At 46.8% G+C, this 22,290-nt stretch overlaps 1 protein-coding gene across 12 annotated transcripts in view; it reads right to left on the bottom strand.

Annotated features, from left to right (window-relative positions):
- The window catches only part of PRUNE2 (prune homolog 2 with BCH domain), a 553,043-nt gene that overhangs the window by 43,838 nt on the left and 486,915 nt on the right, over positions 1-22,290 (bottom strand). For all 12 annotated transcript variants that reach the window (XR_010171909.1, XR_010171914.1, XM_063913844.1 and 9 more), the window contains one exon: positions 8,628-8,759. Coding sequence is in view for 10 of the 12 variants with exons in the window: in XM_063913844.1 (XP_063769914.1) it covers positions 8,628-8,759 (132 nt within the window). In the remaining 2 variants the exon portion in view is untranslated. The remainder of the gene's footprint in view (positions 1-8,627; positions 8,760-22,290) is intronic.

The raw sequence follows: 22,290 nt of genomic DNA, 5'->3' as shown, positions 1-22,290 counted from the left end.
AAACAACACAAAAAAACCTTTAAAAACACATGTCGACCTTTTGACCTGTCAACCTTGCCCATGTCGACATAACGACCCTGTCGACCTAGACACACTGTCGACCCAATGCATGCCGACCTAATTCGTGTCGACTCAATGCATGCCGACCTGAGTGTCGACCCAATGAACCATACCTGCTTGATCACATCAATGTTATAAAAGACTAAAATACCACAACAATCATTTTAGCACATGAAACATGTATAAACTATTCTGATAAATAGTAATGACAATTTGATTAAAAATACAATAAAAAATAAGAATTTACTCACCGGTAATTCTATTTCTCGTAGTCCGTAGTGGATGCTGGGATCTCCGTAAGGACCATGGGGAATAGACGGGCTCCGCAGCAGACTGGGCACTCTAAAGAAAAGATTAGGTACTATCTGGTGTGCACTGGCTCCTCCCTCTATGCCCCTCATCCAGACCTCAGTTAGGGAAACTGTGCCCGGAAGAGCTGACATTACAAGGAAAGGATTTTTGGAATCCAGGGTAAGACTCATACCAGCCACACCAATCACACCGTACAACTTGTGATAACCTTACCCAGTTAACAGTATGAACAACAACTGAGCCTCACTCAACGGATGGCTCATAACAATAACCCTTATTTAAGCAATAACTATATTGCAGAAAGTCCGCACTTGGGACGGGCGCCCAGCATCCACTACGGACTACGTGAAATAGAATTACCGGTGAGTAAATTCTTATTTTCTCTGACGTCCTAGTGGATGCTGGGAACTCCGTAAGGACCATGGGGATTATACCAAAGCTCCCAAACGGGCGGGAGAGTGCGGATGACTCTGCAGCACCGAATGAGCAAACACAAGGTCCTCTTTAGCCAGGGTATCAAACTTGTAGAACTTTGCAAAGGTGTTTGAACCTGACCAAGTAGCCGCTCGGCAAAGCTGTAAAGCCGAGACCCCTCGGGCAGCCGCCCAAGAAGAGCCCACCTTCCTTGTGGAATGGGCTTTTACTGATTTTGGATGCGGCAATCCAGCCGCAGAATGAGCCAGCTGAATCGTGCTACAGATCCAGCGAGCAATAGTTTGCTTTGAAGCAGGAGCACCCAGCTTGTTGGGTGCATGCAGGATAAACAGTGAGTCAGTCTTCCTGACTCCAGCCGTTCCGGAAACATATATTTTCAAAGCCCTGACTACGTCCAGCAACTTGGAGTCCTCCAAGTCCCGAGTAGCCGCAGGCACCACAATAGGTTGGTTCAAATGAAACGATTATACCACCTTTGGGAGAAATTGGGTATGAGTCCTCAATTCTGCCCTGTCCATATGGAAGATCAGATATGGGCTTTTACATGACAAAGCCGCCAATTCCGACACACGCCTAGCCGATGCTAAGGCCAACAGCATGACCACTTTCCACGTGAGATACTTTAGTTCCACGGTCTTAAGTGGCTCAAACCAGTGGGATTTCAGGAAATCCAACACAACGTTAAGATCCCAGGGTGCCACTGGTGGCACAAAAGGGGGCTGAATATGCAGCACTCCCTTAACAAACGTCTGAACCTCAGGCAGTGAAGACAGTTCTTTTTCAAAGAAAATGGATAGGGCCGAAATCTGGACCTTTATGGACCCCAATTTTAGGCCCATAGTCACCCCTGACTGTAGGAAGTGCAGGAATCGACCCAGCTGGAATTCCTCTGTAGGGGCCGTCCTGGCCTTACACCAAGCAACATATTTTCGCCATATACGGTGATAATGCTTTGCTGTCACGTCCTTCCTAGCCTTTATCAGCATAGGAATAACTTAATCCGGAATGCCTTTTTCCGCTAGGATCCGGCGTTCAACCACCATGCCGTCAAACGCAGCTGCGGTAAGTCTTGGAACAGACAGGGCCCTTGTTGCAGCAGGTCCTGTCTGAGAGGCAGAGGCCATGGGTCCTCTGTGCGCATTTCTTGCAGTTTCGGGTACCAAGTCCTTCTTGGCCAATCCGGAACAATGAGTATTGTTCTTATTCCTCTCTTTCTTACTATTCTCAGTACCTTGGGTATGAGAGGAAGAGGAGGAAACACATATACCGACTGGTACACCCACGGTGTCACTAGGGCGTCCACAGCTATCGCCTGAGGGTCCCGTGACCTGGCGCAATATCTTTTTAGCTTTTTGTTGAGGCGGGACGCCATCATGTCCACCTGTGGCAGTTCCCATCGCTTTGCAATCTGTGTGAAGACTTCTTGATGAAGTCCCCACTCTCCCGGGTGGAGGTCGTGTCTGCTGAGGAAGTCTGCTTCCCAGTTGTCCACTCCCGGAATGAACACTGCTGACAGTGCTTGCACGTGATTCTCCGCCCACCGAAGAATCTTTGTGGCTTCCGCCATTGCCATCCTGCTTCTCGTGCCGCCCTGGCGGTTTACATGGGCGACCGCCGTGATGTTGTCTGACTGAATCAGCACTGGCCGGTTTCGAAGCAGGGGCTCTGCTTGACTCAGGGCGTTGTAAATGGCCCTTAGTTCTAATATATTTTTGTGTAGAGAAGTCTCCAGACTTGACCACAGCCCCTGGAAGTTTCTTCCCTGAGTGACTGCCCCCCATCCTCGGAGGCTTGCATCCGTGGTCACCAGGACCCAGTCCTGTATGCCGAACCTGCGGCCCTCGAGAAGGTGAGCACTCTGCAGCCACCACAGAAGAGACACCCTGGCCCTTGGGGACAGGGTGATCAGCCGATGCATCTGGAGATGCGATCCGGACCACTTGTCCAACAGATCCCACTGAAAGATCCTTGCATGGAACCTGCCGAAGGGAATGGCTTCGTATGAAGCCACCATCTTTCCCAGGATTCGCGTGCAGTGATGCACCGATACCTGTTTTGGTTTCAGGAGGTCCCTGACCAGAGATGCTAATTCCTGGGCCTTCTCCACCGGGAGAAACACCTTCTTCTGTTCTGTGTCCAGAATCATGCCAAGGAAAAGCAGACGCGTCGTAGGAATCAGCTGCGACTTTGGAACATTCAGAATCCAGCCGTGCTGTTGCAACACTTCCTGAGAGAGTGCTACGCTGATCAACAACTGCTCTCTGGACCTCGCCTTTATGAGGAGATTGTCCAAGTACGGGATAACTATAACTCCCTTCTTCCGAAGGAGTATCATCATTTCGGCCATTACCTTGGTAAATATCCTCGGTGCCGTGGACAGGCCAAACGGCAACGTCTGGAACTGGTAATGACAGTCCTGTACCACAAACCTGAGGTACTCCTGGTGAAGTGGGTAAATGGGGACATGCAAGTAAGCATCCTTGATGTCCAGCGACACCATAAAATCCCCCTCTTCCAGGCTTGCAATAACCGCTCTGAGCGATTCCATTTTGAACTTGAATTTCTTTATATAAGTGTTCAAGGATTTTAAATTCAGAATGGGTCTCACCGAACCGTCCGGTTTCGGTACCACAAACATTGTGGAATAGTAACCCCTTCCCTGTTGAAGGAGGGGGACCCTGATAATCACTTGCTGGAGGTACAGCTTGTGAATTGCCGCCAGTACTACCTCCCTTTCCATGGGGGAAGTTGGCAAGGCTGATTTGAGGTAACGGCGGGGGGGAGTCGCTTCGAATTCCAGCTTGTATCCCTGAGATACAATTTGTACAGCCCAGAGATCCACCTGTGAGCGAACCCACTGCACCTGGCTCCGCCTGTGGAGCCCCAACGTCATGCGGTGGACTTAGTGGAAGCAGGGGAGGACTTTTGTTCCTGGGAACTGGCTGCATGGTGCAGCTTCTTACCTCTACCCCTGCCTCTGGCAAGAAAGGATGCGCCCCTGACCCTCTTGCCTTTCTGAGAACGAAAGGACTGCATTTGATAATACGGTGCTTTCTTAGGCTGTGAGGAAACCTGAGGCAAGAAAGTCGACTTTCCAGCTATCGCTGTGGACACGAGGTCCGATAGACCGTCCCCAAACAATTCCTCACCCTTATAAGGCAAAACCTCCATGTGTTTTTTAGAATCAGCATCTCCTGTCCATTGCCGAGTCCATAAGACCCTCCTGGCAGAAATGGACATAGCATTAATTCTAGAGCCCAGCAGGCAAATGTCCCTCTGAGCATCCCGCATATATAAGACAACGTCTTTTATATGGCCCAGGGTTAGCAAAACAGTATCCCTGTCGAGGGAATCTATGTCGTCTGACAGAGTATCTGTCCATGCTGCTACAGCACTACACATCCAGGCTGAAGCAATAGCAGGTCTCAGTAGAGTACCAGAGTGTGTATACACTGACTTCAGGATAGCTTCCTGCTTTCTATCCGCAGGCTCCTTTAGGGCGGCCGTATCCTGAGACGGCAAGGCCACCTTTTTAGATAAGCGTGTCAGCGCCTTGTCCACCCTAGGGGATGTTTCCCAACGTAACCTGTCCGTTGGCGGGAAAGGGTACGCCATCAGTAACCTCTTAGAAATCACTAGTTTCTTATCAGGAGAACTCCACGCTTCTTCACATAATTCATTTAATTCATCAGATGGGGGAAAAGTCACTGGCTGCTTTTTCTCCCCAAACATATAAACCCTCTTGGTATTAACAGGGTTAATCTCAGAAATGTGTAATACATCTTTCATTGCAATAATCATGTATCGGATGGCCTTGGTCATTTTAGACTGTAAATGTGCCTCATCATCGTCGACACTTGAGTCGGACTCCGTGTCGACATCTGTGTCAACCATCTGAGATAGAGGGCGTTTATGAGCCCCTGACGGTTTCTGAGTCACCTGGGCAGGCGCGGGCTGAGACCCCAGCTGTCCCAAGGCTGCAGCGTCATCAAACCTTTTATGTAAGGAGCTTACATTGTCGTTTAAGACCTTCCACATATCCATCCAATCAGGTGTCGGCCCCGACGGGGGCGACACCACACTTATCTGCCCTTGCTCCGCCTCCACGTAACCCTCCTCATCAAACATGTCGACACAGCCGTACCAACACACCGCACACACACAGGGAATGCTCAGACTGAGGACAGGACCGCACAAAGTCCTTTGGGGAGACAGAGAGAGAGTATGCCAGCACACACCACAGCGCTATATAACACAGGGATTTTCACTTATAATAAGTGACTACCCAATAGCTGCCTTATATGTTTTATTTGCGCCTAAATTTATGTGCCCCCCCTCTCTTTTTTACCCTTCTTGTACCTGGATACTGCAGGGGAGAGCCTGGGGAGCTGCTTCCAGCGGAGCTGTGAAGAGAAAATGGCGCTGGTGTGCTGAGGAAGAAGGCCCCGCCCCCTCAGTGGCGGGCTTCTGTCCCGCTTTCTGTGTAAAAAAATGGCGGGTTTTTTTTACAAATATACAGTGCCAGACTGTATATATGTATTTTTATTGCCAAAAGGTACTTCAATTGCTGCCCAGGGCGCCCCCCCCCCAGCGCCCTGCACCCTACAGTGACCGGAGTGTGTAAGTGTGCTGGGAGCAATGGCGCACAGCTGCGTTGCTGTGCGCTACCTTAAATGAAGACAGGAGTCTTCTGCCGCCGATTTCATCGTCTTCCAGCTTCTGTTCTTCTGGCTCTGCGAGGGGGACAGCGGCGCGGCTCCGGGAACGGACGATCGAGGACAGGTGCCTGTGTTCGGACCCTCTGGAGCTAATGGTGTCCAGTAGCCTAAGAAGCACAAGCTAGCTGCAAGCAGGTAGGTTTGCTTCTCTCCCCTTAGTCCCACGTAGCAGTGAGTCTGTTGCCAGCAGAAGCTCACTGGAAATAAAAAACCTAATAAATACTTTCTTTACTAGTAAGCTCAGGAGAGCCCACTAGGAGCACCCAGCTCTGGCCGGGCACAGATTCTAACTGAGGTCTGGAGGAGGGGCATAGAGGGAGGAGCCAGTGCACACCAGATAGTACCTAATCTTTTCTTTAGAGTGCCCAGTCTCCTGCGGAGCCCGTCTATTCCCCATGGTCCTTACGGAGTTCCCAGCATCCACTAGGACGTCAGAGAAATAAAACATAACAGCCTAGTGAGGCCTTGCCCGGGGCCCAAATTATTATGAGCAACAGAATGACATGGCAACAGCATTATTGTTCATGTTATCATGAGAAAACTAGGGATATACAGTAGGTCAATGTTTCAGCCTTATGGATGGTCATCGATGGGTTGACCATTGATGGCCAATATCGATGCTTCCATTGCTGATTTACAACAATGGCATGAAACAATTGACTTGTACCTGGATACTGCAGGGGAGAGCCTGGGGAGCTGCTTCCAGCGGAGCTGTGAAGAGAAAATGGCGCTGGTGTGCTGAGGAAGAAGGCCCCGCCCCCTCAGTGGCGGGCTTCTGTCCCGCTTTCTGTGTAAAAAAATGGCGGTTTTTTTTTACAAATATACAGTGCCAGACTGTATATATGTATTTTTATTGCCAAAAGGTACTTCAATTGCTGCCCAGGGCGCCCCCCCCCCAGCGCCCTGCACCCTACAGTGACCGGAGTGTGTAAGTGTGCTGGGAGCAATGGCGCACAGCTGCGTTGCTGTGCGCTACCTTAAATGAAGACAGGAGTCTTCTGCCGCCGATTTCATCGTCTTCCAGCTTCTGTTCTTCTGGCTCTGCGAGGGGGACAGCGGCGCGGCTCCGGGAACGGACGATCGAGGACAGGTGCCTGTGTTCGGACCCTCTGGAGCTAATGGTGTCCAGTAGCCTAAGAAGCACAAGCTAGCTGCAAGCAGGTAGGTTTGCTTCTCTCCCCTTAGTCCCACGTAGCAGTGAGTCTGTTGCCAGCAGAAGCTCACTGGAAATAAAAAACCTAATAAATACTTTCTTTACTAGTAAGCTCAGGAGAGCCCACTAGGAGCACCCAGCTCTGGCCGGGCACAGATTCTAACTGAGGTCTGGAGGAGGGGCATAGAGGGAGGAGCCAGTGCACACCAGATAGTACCTAATCTTTTCTTTAGAGTGCCCAGTCTCCTGCGGAGCCCGTCTATTCCCCATGGTCCTTACGGAGTTCCCAGCATCCACTAGGACGTCAGAGAAATAAAACATAACAGCCTAGTGAGGCCTTGCCCGGGGCCCAAATTATTATGAGCAACAGAATGACATGGCAACAGCATTATTGTTCATGTTATCATGAGAAAACTAGGGATATACAGTAGGTCAATGTTTCAGCCTTATGGATGGTCATCGATGGGTTGACCATTGATGGCCAATATCGATGCTTCCATTGCTGATTTACAACAATGGCATGAAACAATTGACAGGGAAACATTAATAGCTTGCACCTATCAATGGACACCCCTGCAGTGGGGAATGGCAGGTGGCAGACTGATCAGGGAAGGGGGTAGAGCTTAGAGGCTACACGGGGTGGGGCTAAGCTCCATGCCTCATGCACTGTGCTACTTCATAATCATCAGTGGTGGAGAGCCATCAGATCTATTCAGTCTAGTAAACCATGTCCAATGATGACTCTGATAAATAATCAGTTGTTCTAAGTAAATCCCAGGAAGTTAGTAAAATTGCATATCCATGAAAAACTGTTTTGATTGGTCAAAGCACACACATTATCCCAATAACCTGACATTATTCGTTAGTGATGTCATAGCCAGATCTTTGATGGCCCCATAGCAACATTTTAAAGGAGCCCTTGTTTAAAGCTTCTAGAGAACCACCTCTTCGTAACAGTTGTTCATTTTCTGCCCCATAATAGTTGCCTAGTTCATTTCCTAAACCATAGCAGTGCCTTAGTTAATATCATGCCCCATAGTGGTGCCTAGTTTATTTTCTGAACCATATTAGGGCCCAAGTTAATGTTTATTTACATTTTAGGGCTGCCAGTATACATCATGTAATATAGTACCCCAATTCACATTGACATACAGTGCCCCCAGTTCATATTATGACACACTATAGTACCTCTACTTCATATCGTGCCTCAGTACAGTGCCTCAGTCCATATTATGTAATAGTATAATGCCCTCCAGTTATTTTATATATCACAATGAACAGCTCTATTGGCACAACTAGATATATTGTAGGCCCCAAGGCAAAACTTTCTAAGGGCCTCTTTGTACCACCCAATGGTGAAAAAATGTATATAACAAATGTAACATTGACAGTTATCAGCTCTGGGCCCCATACTAGCTGCACTCTCTACAGCTATGGTAGCTACACAATTGGTAATACTGTAGGTGTATTGCTTCCTACTACATGTCCAAACAGCAGCTAATGCCCTTTCGCCAATGGTAGCCATTATGACATAAAAGAAAACAAAATGATGTACATTGATTTGTTTCACATAGAATTCCCCTATCATAACTGTTGCACATTGCATTTAATTTCCCCCACTGTGCAGAATGAACTGATCGTTATTGTCCCAGCTCCATTTATGGATTATACATTTAGTAAAATGCCAATTTACATACAAAGTGCAAAATGGCCATTCCGTGGAATGATGAAGTGAAAGTATAAATGTAAGATTCTTTTCCTTTCTACCTCAGCAAGACACTGATCACACTTTAGATAGTAGGATAACATTATCTTAGTTACATCAAATAAGTTAAATCACTAACAAAATTCAATCCAAATATGTATTTAGAAAATATATATAAATATATATATATAGAGAGAGAGAGAGAGAGAGAGAGAGATTGTCAAGAATAGACACTATTTCTCACCGCCTGTCAATCATTTGGTAGCACTTCTTCATCCATCCTAATCCTGGCATCTTTCTTCGTGGAGTGGCACCATTTAAATAGACAATCATATAGTCTTCTGCTACCATTAGCTCCAGTGTGCTTATGACATATCTACGGACAAATATAAATGAATAGTTGCTTATTGCAAGTCAACATATAGCAATAAAAGACTATGTCAATATTAAAGTATGTGAATCAAATAATTAATAAATACAAACACATACAACACACATTGGAGGGGGGGGATTTAGGGTGAGACATATTTGTGCTCAAAATGTACACCTAAAGAGTTGAATGCAAGTCACTTTTGATTGTTTGTTGCATGTTGTCACATCGCACATGTTCCAGAGCATATGGAACTACAGTATGGACAATGTGGAGTCATATGCAATCCGGGAGCTTCTCCACTTGTGGTTAAAGGGGCATAACTGGGTGGTAACGGGGAGTACGCCCATCATTTCAATGAGGGCATATCTACAGGCTTTGCTCTAATTGGTAAGAGCATGAGATGATTGGTTATCAGCCTCTAGACTCCATGTGGGGACTCAGAGAAGTACATCGATAAAATGTGTCTGAGTTACTGTACATGTGCTGTAACTTTGTTTGCGGGATGTAAAAGACACATTCCTGTATTATGAAAACTACTACTTAAACTCCTAGGGGTCAATTCAATTAGTTGCGAAGGGTACAAAGTCCTGTTGCCGCAGCGTTTCAATGCTGGCAACGGCACCCGATCTCGCACCCTTTACAGCCGGGTTCTGCTTGATCTTACACAAATTGCTAGCTACCCTATGGAGCAGCGAGCACTGTTGAGTGAGTTTTGCCCGCCGTAAAGTGTGTCCGCTGCCACGATGATTCGCTAGATCGATATCATCACAGCTAATTGGACTGACCTCCTAGATTGCTGGTCACAGTGTCTGTAGGATGGGTGTGGTATGATATGTTAACATGGTCATAATATCAACGCTGGCTATGTCAACACTCATAATGTAGACAGTGATGAAATGTCAACATGTTAGAATGTCGACATATCGGCCCAGGTAGCCCAGCAGTGATTTACACGCTCCAGATGACTGAAGCAGCTCCAGTGGCATCTTCCAGGTCCGGGTAGTCATGTGATCATCACTTTCAGGTTAGACCTCTGATTCTCCGGCATTCCACTAAGTATTGATCCCCTAACCCTCCCTCTAGTGCCTAACCCTAACCTCCTTACCCCTGTCTAACCCTCCCCTCCACAGTCTAATCCTAACCCTCCTGCAGCCTAAACCTAATGTTGCCATTCTGACAATGTCAACATTCAGAGAATCTTTAAACTTTGCCTGTGTTGACATCGTAACTGTCGACATTTGGTGTTAACATTATGACTGTTGACCTTTTAGCTACGTCACCTCTAGGGTAAAGCTCTGTGAGAATTTAGAATTTCTATGCAAAGATGTCAAATGCAGCTGATTTTCTTAGAAGTCAATTCAATTACCTGTGAGTCCCCTCCCATTATGAGTAAGGTTGGCTATATTCCACTCATGCGGAAGTTCCAGACAATGTATAAAAATCCTTAAATCTAGGGTGAGATCAGGCTGCCTGGGGGGTGAGTTGAAGCACTGCCGGGCATTTACACACTGTTACAAAGGCAACTTTCTCCCCTTGCAGCTAATTGAAATGACCCTTAATATGTTACCAATAGTCACTGACAAAAAATGTACCTTATCAACATAACCAGGGCTGGACTGCCCATCTGGCATATGCCAGAAGGGCTGGTGGGCCGGTCCAGTCCCTCAGAGAGCCGGGAGGGCCACACACAGCACAGCCTCCGGCTCTATGGTTGAACCGCCCCCACCGGTACCCATGGAAATTGGGGAGTGCCGCGCATCCACACCCCCAGCAAGCGTCAACATGGTAATGGGGCCGTGTCACGAGTCCACACCCCCATGACTTGTGGCACGCCCCCGTATAATGTGACGGCGCACCCCCGGTGACGGGCGCGCACACGTTTACGAATCCGTCACTGAACATAACTAACACTGAAGTCACAGTACAGCACATTATATATAAAGAAAGCATACTGTATGTACAGTAATCAGCAGTTTTCATTAGAACTACTGTAAGTACAATTGTCCAAACACAGGTCCGACGGGTCTCATTTAGAATTAGGAGAAAAGCCAACTATTATTGGTGCAAATTTGAACTTGGCCAAACCATGCGATGATAAAAGATATGTGCAATTTGTGTCATACAGTAAACAAGTGACATGTGGCATAGCCAGATTAAGAGGGGGGCAGGGCTTGCTGTACCCCAGCCCCCCTCTGTCAGGGGGTCCCCCAACCAGAGTACACTGACATAATTTGCTCTCCCTCTTGTGCAGCAGCAGAATCTGGCAGCCAAAATGTGAGCAGGACAGTACGAAGTTCAGGCAGAGACATAGAAGTATCAAGTATCAAGAGATACCGACGTAGCTTCCCGACGAGAGGAGAGATAGGAGGGGGGAGACAGAAGTAGGTGACCCAGGGATCCCAGCTTCTCCTCCTTCCCACCTGGGTGTCTGAGTCCTGTGTAACCTGCTATCTAATGAGAGCATCTGGGTCTAAAGAGAGAAACACAGAGTCCTCCTGAGTCCTGTCCCAGTGTGTAAGTAGCACAGAAGCTGCTGCTGCTACTGCAAGATAAATGATACATTTTATTTTTCTCTGTGTGTTTTAAGGTTGTTTAAGTTGTCTTTGTTCCACTATAGGAAAACGTTATAAAATAGTTGTCTCTCAATTAGGTGGAGATATAAACATTACCCAGGCAATAATAAACTATTAGCTTACATGTAATATACACCATTGCTTTAAATTTAATATGCAAAATCCATAGCTCCAAACATGATCCATTCCAGGAGGGACAAAATACTTTCTACCTGGACCTCCATCTTAATTTATGATTGCAATCACCTATGTTGAAATACCTTTCATATCAATTAAATAGTTCAACACAGTTGACACCAATCATATATTAAGAGAGAAGTCCAGGTACAAAGCATGTCCCTCCTGGAATGGGTCATGCACAACACCTCCTTCCCGGGGCCTATTTTAAGTGGCCAGAGCCCTTCCAAGGCTTAATCCGGCCCTGACGTGTGGTGAGGTGAGGCAGAGTCTTTCCTGTCATACTCTAGTATACGCCACAATTTGACTATACAAAGTATCTGAAAAATACAAAGACTATATTATAAAAATGTACTATGTATTATTCTAATCAAACCTCTGGAGTAAAAAGTCTGTGACAGGTGAGGCAGTGCCTCCCCTTCCTACCTTTTCGTACATATCTGATCAAAACTCACCAAATTTCCAGCAGTATATACTGCTGCACCTGTGTATAATACCTTTGGGCTCATATATTGTGTGTAAATCTGCCTCTGGTACTAGCCAGTGCCTCCCCAACCATTTACCTCACTGCACATCCCTGCAGTAAACATACCGCTTGTCTTTGTATGTAGTACACTACACATAATGGGAAGCTTTAGTTTAATACCTAAATGTAGAGTTCACCCAGCTTTAGATATGTCTGCACATTTTATATACAGTATGCCCCCTTCTGTACTCTGCAGTGTAACATTGTTTTAACAAGGTGCAACGTTACACCTACCGGTTTTACTTACTCCTAACTCTAGGAGAATCAACAGGGCACAAAACAAGGGAAAAACAGCTTTAATACTATACAGCACTGGTTTCCTGCATTCCAAATTCCTCCTATTATCTTTTCATTTCACCTCTAATCCTTCAATACATATGGCTCTGCCCTCTCACGTCACTTGAGTGTAGCTGAATATAATGGACGGCTTTGTTGAAAATTCTGCCTTAGCAAGAGATTTTCAGTGCTTATTTATTGGTGATTTTCCATGAGACTGAGCTATTTAGGAGGTAGAATCATTTAGGCAGTGAATGCCAGGTGTAAGGGAGAATAACAGCATGTACATTTATAAGTAAGATGTGAGTCTTGAGTCTTGGTGCATTAGTCAGAGAATAAGGGGAAAAAGGAGATCTTTAGTCATTCTATTTTTTCTAATTAGTTCTTTTTTTTAATACACTAACTGAAAAAGAAGATTCTCATAGGCGTATGCCAGTTAAAAAAAAAACACATTTGGCTCATAGGACTTCTGAAACATGCCGTAGTTCTGTGAAAAACACTTTTGAAGGGTAAGCAAAAAATAACTGGCAGCACTTTAGGGAGCAAAAATACAAGCCTTTAAAAATGAGAAGGGGTTCAGGTGGGCAGGATCAGACTAGTGTTTCAGATGGAAAATCCTAAACATCACTTTGCTTAAATGATTTTTGTCTACATCAACACTGAAGGATTTTAAATAAATGACAGGAAGCTAACTAGGAGATATCTGCAATGACACCTTCCGTAATTGAACAGGTATGTGTTTGCTCTTACAAGATGTTTTGTTCATACGTTTGTAAATCCAGTCATCAGGACACAGAGACATGTGAGTTCACTGCTGTGCTGTTTATTCCATCCAACTTTAGGCACATTGCACACTGTACCACCCACTTCCCAGCATCCCCCTGGTCCTAGGGACCATCACTGAAGATTCAGGCTTACACGTTAGTAAGGGAGTGTCTACAAATATTAAGCATTCTAATACACTACCATCACATCCTCTTTTCTTTAAAGATAAGCCCTGTATGCTTCAATGCAACAATTAACAACGTCATTAAGAACATCATCTAACACGTTTCAATGAGTCTCTCAGGTCTGCGTATTTCCCTTTTGGGTCTTTCATACACAGTCTGTGTTTCATTGACCATGTTGGACCTTTCTAGAATCGTGGTTTGTTCACCATTATGAGGATCATCATACATGTCAGATGAAGGGTATTCTTCAGTCATGTTGTCTTCATTATGGTTAGGTTGAGATCTTAAATCCACCCGATTTCTTCTTACTTCTGTTCCATGCTCTGTACGTATAGTATAAGATCTTGGTGCTACTTGTGCTTGCACAATACCTTTCTGCACCCAAATACCTTTCTCGTGATCTCTGAGACGGATTTGGTCACCTGATTTTAGATCAGATAAGCTTTTTGCTCGCCTGTCATGGAACAGTTTCTGTTTCGCCTGTTGACGTTCCTTACTCAGTCTGACCAACGCTGAGTTATGTGTATTAAGCAGTTCATCATGTATTGGGAGATTTGCTCTAATCCTCCTTCCCATCAGCATTTGTGCAGGAGAATGTCCATTCTGTAAAGGTGTACTGCGGTAGATTAAAAGACTTTTGTAGAAATCTTCTTTACCTTCTTGAGCTTTTTTCATGAGACTCTTTACAGTATTTACTGAACTTTCCACCAACCCATTTGAGCGTGGATAGGAACACCATGCCTTGCAAAGATTGACTTCATGCAATTGATTACGGCTATACTAGTAGTTGTATGTAGTGTCTTCACCTCAGGGTAGTTAGAGTAATAATCAGTCACGACCATGTACGTTTTCCCATAACAATCAAACAAATCTGCGCCAACTTTCTGGTACAGTCTCTTTGGCACTGCGTGAGGACTCAGTGGCTCGACTAGTTGTTTCGGTCTATACGTAAGACATAATTCACATGTAGCTGTAGTCTGTGCTATGTCTTGGTTCATTCTTGGCCAATACATAACTTCACGCGCTCTCCGCTTACATTTTTCTTCTCCTAAGTGGCCTTCATGTATCTTGCACAGCATAGTTTTTCTTAGTCGTGCAGGTATGACTAACCTATTGCCTTTGTAAATAATACTATCGACAACTGTAAGGTCACTGCGGTACATCCAATAATCATGGATAGACAGCGGGCACACATGTTTTTCTGCTGGCCAACCTTTCAGAATTATATCTTTCAACACTTTCATTGTGCCATCTGTCTCAGTTTCTTTCCTAATCTGTTCTTGTCTTCCAAGAGACACTGGTAGAGAAGCTACGATCAAATTAACATAGGCTTCTATCTCTTCATCTATCAGACTTTTGGAACCTTCACTTTTGTCCACAGCATGAGAAAGTGTATCAGCAATGTACATGTATTTGCCGGGACAGTACAGCAAGTGTACATCATATTTCTGTAGTCTGATAAGCATTCGTTGAATTCTCATGGGACAGTCATGTAATGATTTAGTCATGATAGCTACCAATGGCTTGTGGTCAGTTTCCACTGTAAATGTTTGACCATACACAAACTGATGAAATCGCTCACATGTATATGGGATCGCTAGAAGTTCTTTTTCTATCCGAGCATACCTTATTTCAGCACTTGTCAGTGCTCTTGATGCATAGATTACTGGTTGCCATGTATCCTCATGTTCTTGTAACAGCACTGAGCCTAGGCCAAATTGCGAAGCATCTGCTGAAATTCTTATTCTTTTCGCAGGATCAAAGAATTTTAGCACTGGTTGCTCTGTAATGATCTGTTTCAAGTTTTGCCAACTTTCTTCTTGTTCATGTGACCACATCCACTCGTTATCTTTGTCCAACAACCATCTAAGAGAGGCTGTTCGTTCAGAGAGTTGAGAAATAAACTTTCCTAAGTAAGTAATCATTCCTAGGAATCTTCTGATGTCGTCTTTTTTATTAGGACGTTCCATGTTCACTATGGCTGATATTTTCCTTGGGTCTGGTTTTACACATTGATCCGAGACCACGTCGCCCATAACGGTAAGTGTATTCATGCCAAATTCACATTTGTCCTTGTTTAGCTTTAGATTCACTTTCTTGACAAGTTCCATCATTTACACTGCAAAACCAGGTTGATCTTGCTGTGTAAATGATTGCCACTTAAAAAAACCCTGCAAAACCTTACCAAATCTCTCACTTTTTGAAACTCTCACTCTGTTACATTTGGCCCTTTGAATGTAATCTGGTATATTTCTGGCATAACTCCAATTTACTGATTGGAAAAAAAACTTAAATGGGAAAATCTAGTTCCAAGCATTCTGAATAACAAATTCCATACCTATAATATAAGAATTTGATTAGAAGTGACACACACACGGGGGTTGGTGTTTTTTTTTTTTAGGGGGGCGCTGGGGATGCAGTACACATTTAGGGGGAATTCAATTAAACGCAGTAATTTACCACCAACTAAATTACTACACTAAGGCAGCCCTGAGTGAGGATTTTTATTCGGGTCTGAGGAAACCCAAAAGGAAATCCCAGATATTTGCCTGTTTTTGGGTACTGTAAACCCGGTAACACATACAGTAGGTATGGGAATTTATAAGGGATTCTGTGTGTTAACACCCAAAAACAGTTAATTTACTAGGTGAGAAAAAGGGGCTTTAAATGAATAACCCCAGACGTTAAAGCCCCAGGCTACCACCCTTTTCACACCCATTAAATTAATGGGTCTAATTGAATTTGCTCCTTAATGAATGACAACCTAAACGTTTAACTTTTATTAATCATGTTAAAAATATGAAAATGAAAATTAATACAAGACTAGTAAAATACAAGACTAGTGAAATCTTTTGAAAAAAAAATGTTGGAATTAGAAAAATAGGATTTTAATACCTACCGGTAAATCCTTTTCTCTTAGTCCGTAGAGGATGCTGGGGATGCTTCAAGAACCATGGGGTATAGACGGGATCTGCAGGAGACATAGGCACACTTTAAGACTTTGATTGGGTGTGAACTGGCTCCTCCCTCTATGCCCCTCCTCCAGACTCCAGTTCAAGTAACTGTGCCCAGGGAGACGGACATTTCAAGGAAAGAATTTATTGTTAAACCACGGTGAGCATCTTACCAGCTCACACCTCAGTATGCCGCAGAACGTGGCATTCAACAGAACACCAGCCGACGGCATGAAGAATACGCAGCAATACGCTGACATAAAGCGTAACACAACCTGTGTGTGTAAACACAACCAATAACAGCACAACGCATGCCATGGCATGAACATCATCAGCCACAGGCTGACTTAAACACAATACACCATGTGTGTAAACATAACCAATAACTGCAGATACAGTACGCACTGGGACGGGCGCCCAGCATCCTCTACGGACAAAGAGAAAAGGATTTACCGGTAGGTATTAAAATCCTATTTTCTCATACGTCCTAGAGGATGCTGGGGATGCTTCAAGAACTATGGGGTTTATACCAAAGCTTTAAACGGGCGGGAGAGTGCGGATGACTCTGCAGCACCGAATGACCAAACAAGAGGTTCCAATCAGCCACGGTATCAAACTTTTAAACTTCGTAAAGGTGTTTGATCCCGGTCAAGTAGTAGCTCGGCCAAGCTGTAATGCCGAGACCCCTCGGCCAGCTGCCCAGGATGAGCCCACCTTTCTAGAAGAATGGGCGTTCACCGATTTCGGTAACAGCAATCCTGCCATAGAGTGAGCCTGCTGAATCGTAGCACAGATCCAGCGCACAATAGTCTGCTTGGAAGCAGTAGCCCCAATCATGTTGGGAGCCCATAGGACAAACAGAGCCTCTGTTTTCCCAATATGAGCCGTTCTGGCGACATAGATTTTTAAAGCTCTGACCACATCGAGAGACTTCGATTCCGCCAAGGTGTCAGTAGTCACTGGCACCACAATAGGCTGGTTTACGTGAAACCACTTTTGGCAGAAATTGCTGACGAGTTCTCAACTCCGCTCTATCAGCATGGATGCTTAAATAGGGGCTTTTGTGAGATAAAGCTGCCAATTCAGATACCCGCCTTGCGGATGCTAAGGCCAACATCATGACTACTTTCAAAGTAAGAAATTTTAATGCAATCTTACGTAAAGGTTCAAACCAATGAGATTGCAGGAACTGTAACCCCACATTAAGAACCCATGGAGCCACAGGGGGCACAAAGGGAGATTGGATGTGCAACACGCCTTTCAAGAAGGCCTGTATTTCTGGAATGGAGGCCAATTCCTTGTGGAAGAGAATTGATAAGGCCGAAATCTGTACTTTAATGGAGCCTAACTTTAGGCCCGCATCCACACCTGCTTGCAAAACATGGAGCAACCGCCCCAGCGGAAAAACCTCCGTAGGAGCTTTCTTGGATTCGCACCAAGACACATATTTTCTCCAAATACGGTGGTAATGCTTTGCCGTTACTTCTTTTCTAGCCTGAAGAATTGTGGGAATGACTTCACTGGGAATACCCTTCCGGGCTAGGATTTGGCGTTCAACCGCCATGCCGTCAAACGCAGCCACGGTAAGTCTTGATACACGCACTGCCCCTGTTGTAACAGGACCTCTCGAAGAGGAAGAGGCCAGGGATCTTCTATGAGCAGCTCCTGAAGATCTAGACACCAGGCCCTCCTTGGCCAGTCTGGAACAATGAGTATCGTCTGAACCCTTGCTCCTCTCATGATCTTTATCACCTTGGAAGGAGTGGAAGTGGAGGGAACACCTAGACCGACTGAAACACCCACGGTGTCACCAGGGTGTCCACCTCTATTACTTGAGGGTCCCTCGACCTGGAACAATATCTTTGAAGTTTCTTGTTGAGGCGAAACGTCAACATGGCTATTTGAGGAATTCCCCAACGACTTGACACTTCTACAAAGACCTCTTGATGAAGACCCCACTCTCCTGAATGGAGATCGTGTCTGCTGAGGAAGTCTGTTTCCCGGTTGTCTACACCCGAAATGCAGATCGCTGACAGAGCTTTTACATGCCTTTCCGCCCAGCGGAAAACTTTTTGGCTTCTGCCATCTCCGCTCTGCTCTCCGAGTCGCCCTGGCGGTTTACGTACTCCACTGCTGTATGTTGTCCAACTGAAGTAAGACGGGCAGACCACGAACAAGATGTTCCAGAATATTTATGTGCAGACAAGCTTCCTGGCTTGATCATTTTCCCTGGAAATTAGTTTCCCCCTGAATGACTGCTCCCCAGCCCTGGAGACTTGCATCCATGGACACCAGGATCCCGAACCTTCCTCCCTCTAGGAGGTGAGAACTGAGCAGCCACCACAGGAGAGAAATTCTGGTCCTGGAAGATAAGATTATGCTCCGGTGCATGTGCAGGTGAGACCCGGAGCACATGTCCAATTGGTCCCACTAACAACACTCTGGTATTTAACATGCTCACTGAATGGCCACGTAGGCCGCAACCCAGGGCCGGTTCCAGGCCTACTAGCACCCTGAGTGAGAAAATTTAAAAGCGCCCCCTCCTATCCTCTATGCACGCGCGCACTCCTGGATAAAGTGGGCATGGTCTCCTGGAAAAGTGGGCGTGGACTCACAACTTCATGTTATCAAACTATAAATATATTTTCACACCCCCTCTACGCACACAATTAGCAGCCTTACACATAACAGCCATATTAGTGTTCCTTACACACAATGTCTCCAGTATAGTGCCAGATACACATAATGTCTCCAGTAGTGCAGTGCCACGGCGCACTCCTGGATAAAGTGGGCGTGGTCTCCTGGAAAATTGGGCATGGCCTCACAACTTCATATTATCAAACTATAAATAAATATATTTTCACACACCCTCAACGCACACAATTAGCAGCTTTACACATAACAGCCACAGTAGTGTTCCTTACACACAATGTCTCCAGTATAGTGCCAGATACACATAATGTCTCCAGTAGTGCAGTGCCAGATAGACATGACTTGCGGGACGCAGCAGTGCCAGCTACACATGACATGCCCCCCAGCAGTGCCAGCTACACATGACATGCTCCCCAGCAGTGCCAGCTACACATGACATGCCCCCCAGCTAAACATGACATGCCCCCCAGCTACACATGATAGTGTTCACTCTAGGATTTTTTTAGGGCAGGGTGCTGATCACGGGAGGGCACATTTTTAAGTTAGAAGGGCAAAATGATGTGCATACCGTAATGCTTGCTGCTCCCCTGGCAAAATCATGGACAGTGCGCGCAAAAATTTAGCGGCGTTGCTTCGTGGGGAAGGGGCGTGGCCACATAATAGTGGCAATTCGCATTACACCACACAGTAGTGCAGCTAATACACATTGCACCAGGTAGAACCTCCTATACACACTGAGCCAGGCAGAGCACGTTATACACTTTGCGCCAGGTAGAGCACTACGACACGGGAACACTACATGATATGCCCCCCAGCCGTGCCAGCTATACATGATATGCCCTCCAGCAGTGCCAGATGCACATGACATGCCCCACAGCAGTGCCAGATGCACATGACATGCCCCCCAGCGGTGCCAGATGCACATGACATGCCCCCCAGCAGTGCCAGATGCACATGACATGACCCCAGCAGTGCCAGATGCACATGACATGCCCCCTAGCAGTGCCAGATGCACATGACATGTCCCCCAGCAGTGCCAAATACATTAATGCCCCCACAGTGCCAGATATGCCCCCACAGTGCCAGATACATTAATGCCCCCACAGTGCCAAATATGCCCCCACAGTGCCAGATACATTAATGCCCCCCACAGTGCCAGATACGTTAATGCCCCCAGTGCCAGATATGCCCCCACAGTGCCAGATAAATGACCCCCACAGTGCCAGACACATTAATGCCCCCTCAGGGCCAGATACATTAATGCCTCCCACAGTGTCAGATACATTAATGCCCCCAGTGTCAGATATGCCCCCACAGTGCCAGATACATTAATGCCCCCCACAGTGCCAGATACGTTAATGCCCCCAGTGCCAGATATGCCCCCACAGTGCCAGATAAATGACCCCCACAGTGCCAGACACATTAATGCCCCCTCAGGGCCAGATACATTAATGCCTCCCACAGTGTCAGATACATTAATGCCCCCAGTGTCAGATATGCCCCCACAGTGCCAGATAAATGACCCCCACAGTGCCAGACACATTAATGCCCCCTCAGGGCCAGATACATTAATGCCTCTTACAGTGCCAGATACATTAATGCCCCCAGTGCCAGATATGCCCCCACAGTGCCAGATAAATGACCCCCACAGTGCCAGACACATTAATGCCCCCACAGGGCCAGATATGCCTCCACAGTGCCAGATATATTAATGCCCCCCACAGTGCCAGTTACATTAATGCCCCCCACAGTGCCAGATATGCCCCCACAGTGTCAGACAAATGACCCCCACAGTGCCAGACACATTAATGACCCCCACAGTGCCAGACACATTAATGCCCCCCACAGTGCCAAATATGCCCCCACAGTGCCAGATACATTAATGCCCCCACAGTGCCAGATACATTAATGCCCCTAGTGCCAGATATGACCCCAGTGCCAGATATGCCCCCACAGTGCCAGATAAATGACCCCCACAGTGCCAAATATGCCCCCACAGTGCCAGATACATTAATGCCCCCCACAGTGCCAGATACGTTCATGCCCCCAGTGCCAGATATGCCCCCACAGTGCCAGATAAATGACCCCCACAGTGCCAGACACATTAATGCCCCCTCAGGGCCAGATACATTAATGCCTCCCACAGTGTCAGATACATTAATGCCCCCAGTGTCAGATATGCCCCCACAGTGCCAGATAAATGACCCCCACAGTGCCAGACACATTAATGCCCCCTCAGGGCCAGATACATTAATGCCTCTTACAGTGCCAGATACATTAATGCCCCCAGTGCCAGATATGCCCCCACAGTGCCAGATAAATGACCCCCACAGTGCCAGACACATTAATGCCCCCACAGGGCCAGATATGCCCCCACAGTGCCAGATATATTAATGCCCCCCACAGTGCCAGTTACATTAATGCCCCCCACAGTGCCAGATATGCCCCCACAGTGTCAGACAAATGACCCCCACAGTGCCAGACACATTAATGACCCCCACAGTGCCAGACACATTAATGCCCCCCACAGTGCCAAATATGCCCCCACAGTGCCAGATACATTAATGCCCCCACAGTGCCAGATACATTAATGCCCCTAGTGCCAGATATGACCCCAGTGCCAGATATGCCCCCACAGTGCCAGATAAATGACCCCCACAGTGCCAGATATGCCCCCACAGTGCCAGATACATTAATGCCCCCCACAGTGCCAGATACATTAATGCCCCCAGTGCCAGATATGCCCCCACAGTGCCAGATAAATGACCCCCACAGTGCCAGACACATTAATGCCCCCACAGGGCCAGATATGCCCCCACAGTGCCAGATAAATGACCCCCACAGTGCCAGACACATTAATGCCCTCACAGTGCCAGATATGCCCCCAGAGTACCTGCTGTGCCGGCGATGAGGGAGGGGGAGTACTGCTGTAGACGGGCGCGCTGTGCGGCGCCTGTGCCTGCAAGTGACCTGTGTGGTGCGCGCTCTTCGGCGCCGGGGTCTGACATCAGACGCTGGCGCAGAACAGCGCGCACAGCCACAGCACAGACCACGGACTTTGGGATAGGACAGGGCCGGCTCCAGGCTCCAAGATGTCGGCGCCAGCGTGCGGCGCCCTTTAAGGGTGGCGCCCTGCACGGGCGCTCGACTCGAACATGCCTGGAGCCGGCCCTGCCGCAACCCTCATTTTCATCAATGGAACGTATTGATGGATTGACACTGTTGTAGATCTGACCCGACTCTGGATCTCCAGAGCTCTTTCTATCGGAAGAAACAAACTCTCAACAGTTCTGTATCCAACAGTTTTCCCAACGCCGACAACCGCGTCGTTGGGATCAACCGTGATTCTGGCAAGTTCAGGAGCCAACCACCTTGGTGAAGCTCCGTCAGGGATAAAACAACGTTTTGCACCACTTGTTCTTGCCC

The sequence above is a fragment of the Pseudophryne corroboree genome, chromosome 1, assembly GCF_028390025.1.
Source record: "Pseudophryne corroboree isolate aPseCor3 chromosome 1, aPseCor3.hap2, whole genome shotgun sequence".
In the NCBI taxonomy this organism is placed as follows: Eukaryota; Metazoa; Chordata; class Amphibia; order Anura; family Myobatrachidae; genus Pseudophryne; species Pseudophryne corroboree.
Note: the sequence above shows the minus strand (reverse complement) of the source record. Positions and strands in the feature narration are given on the sequence as shown.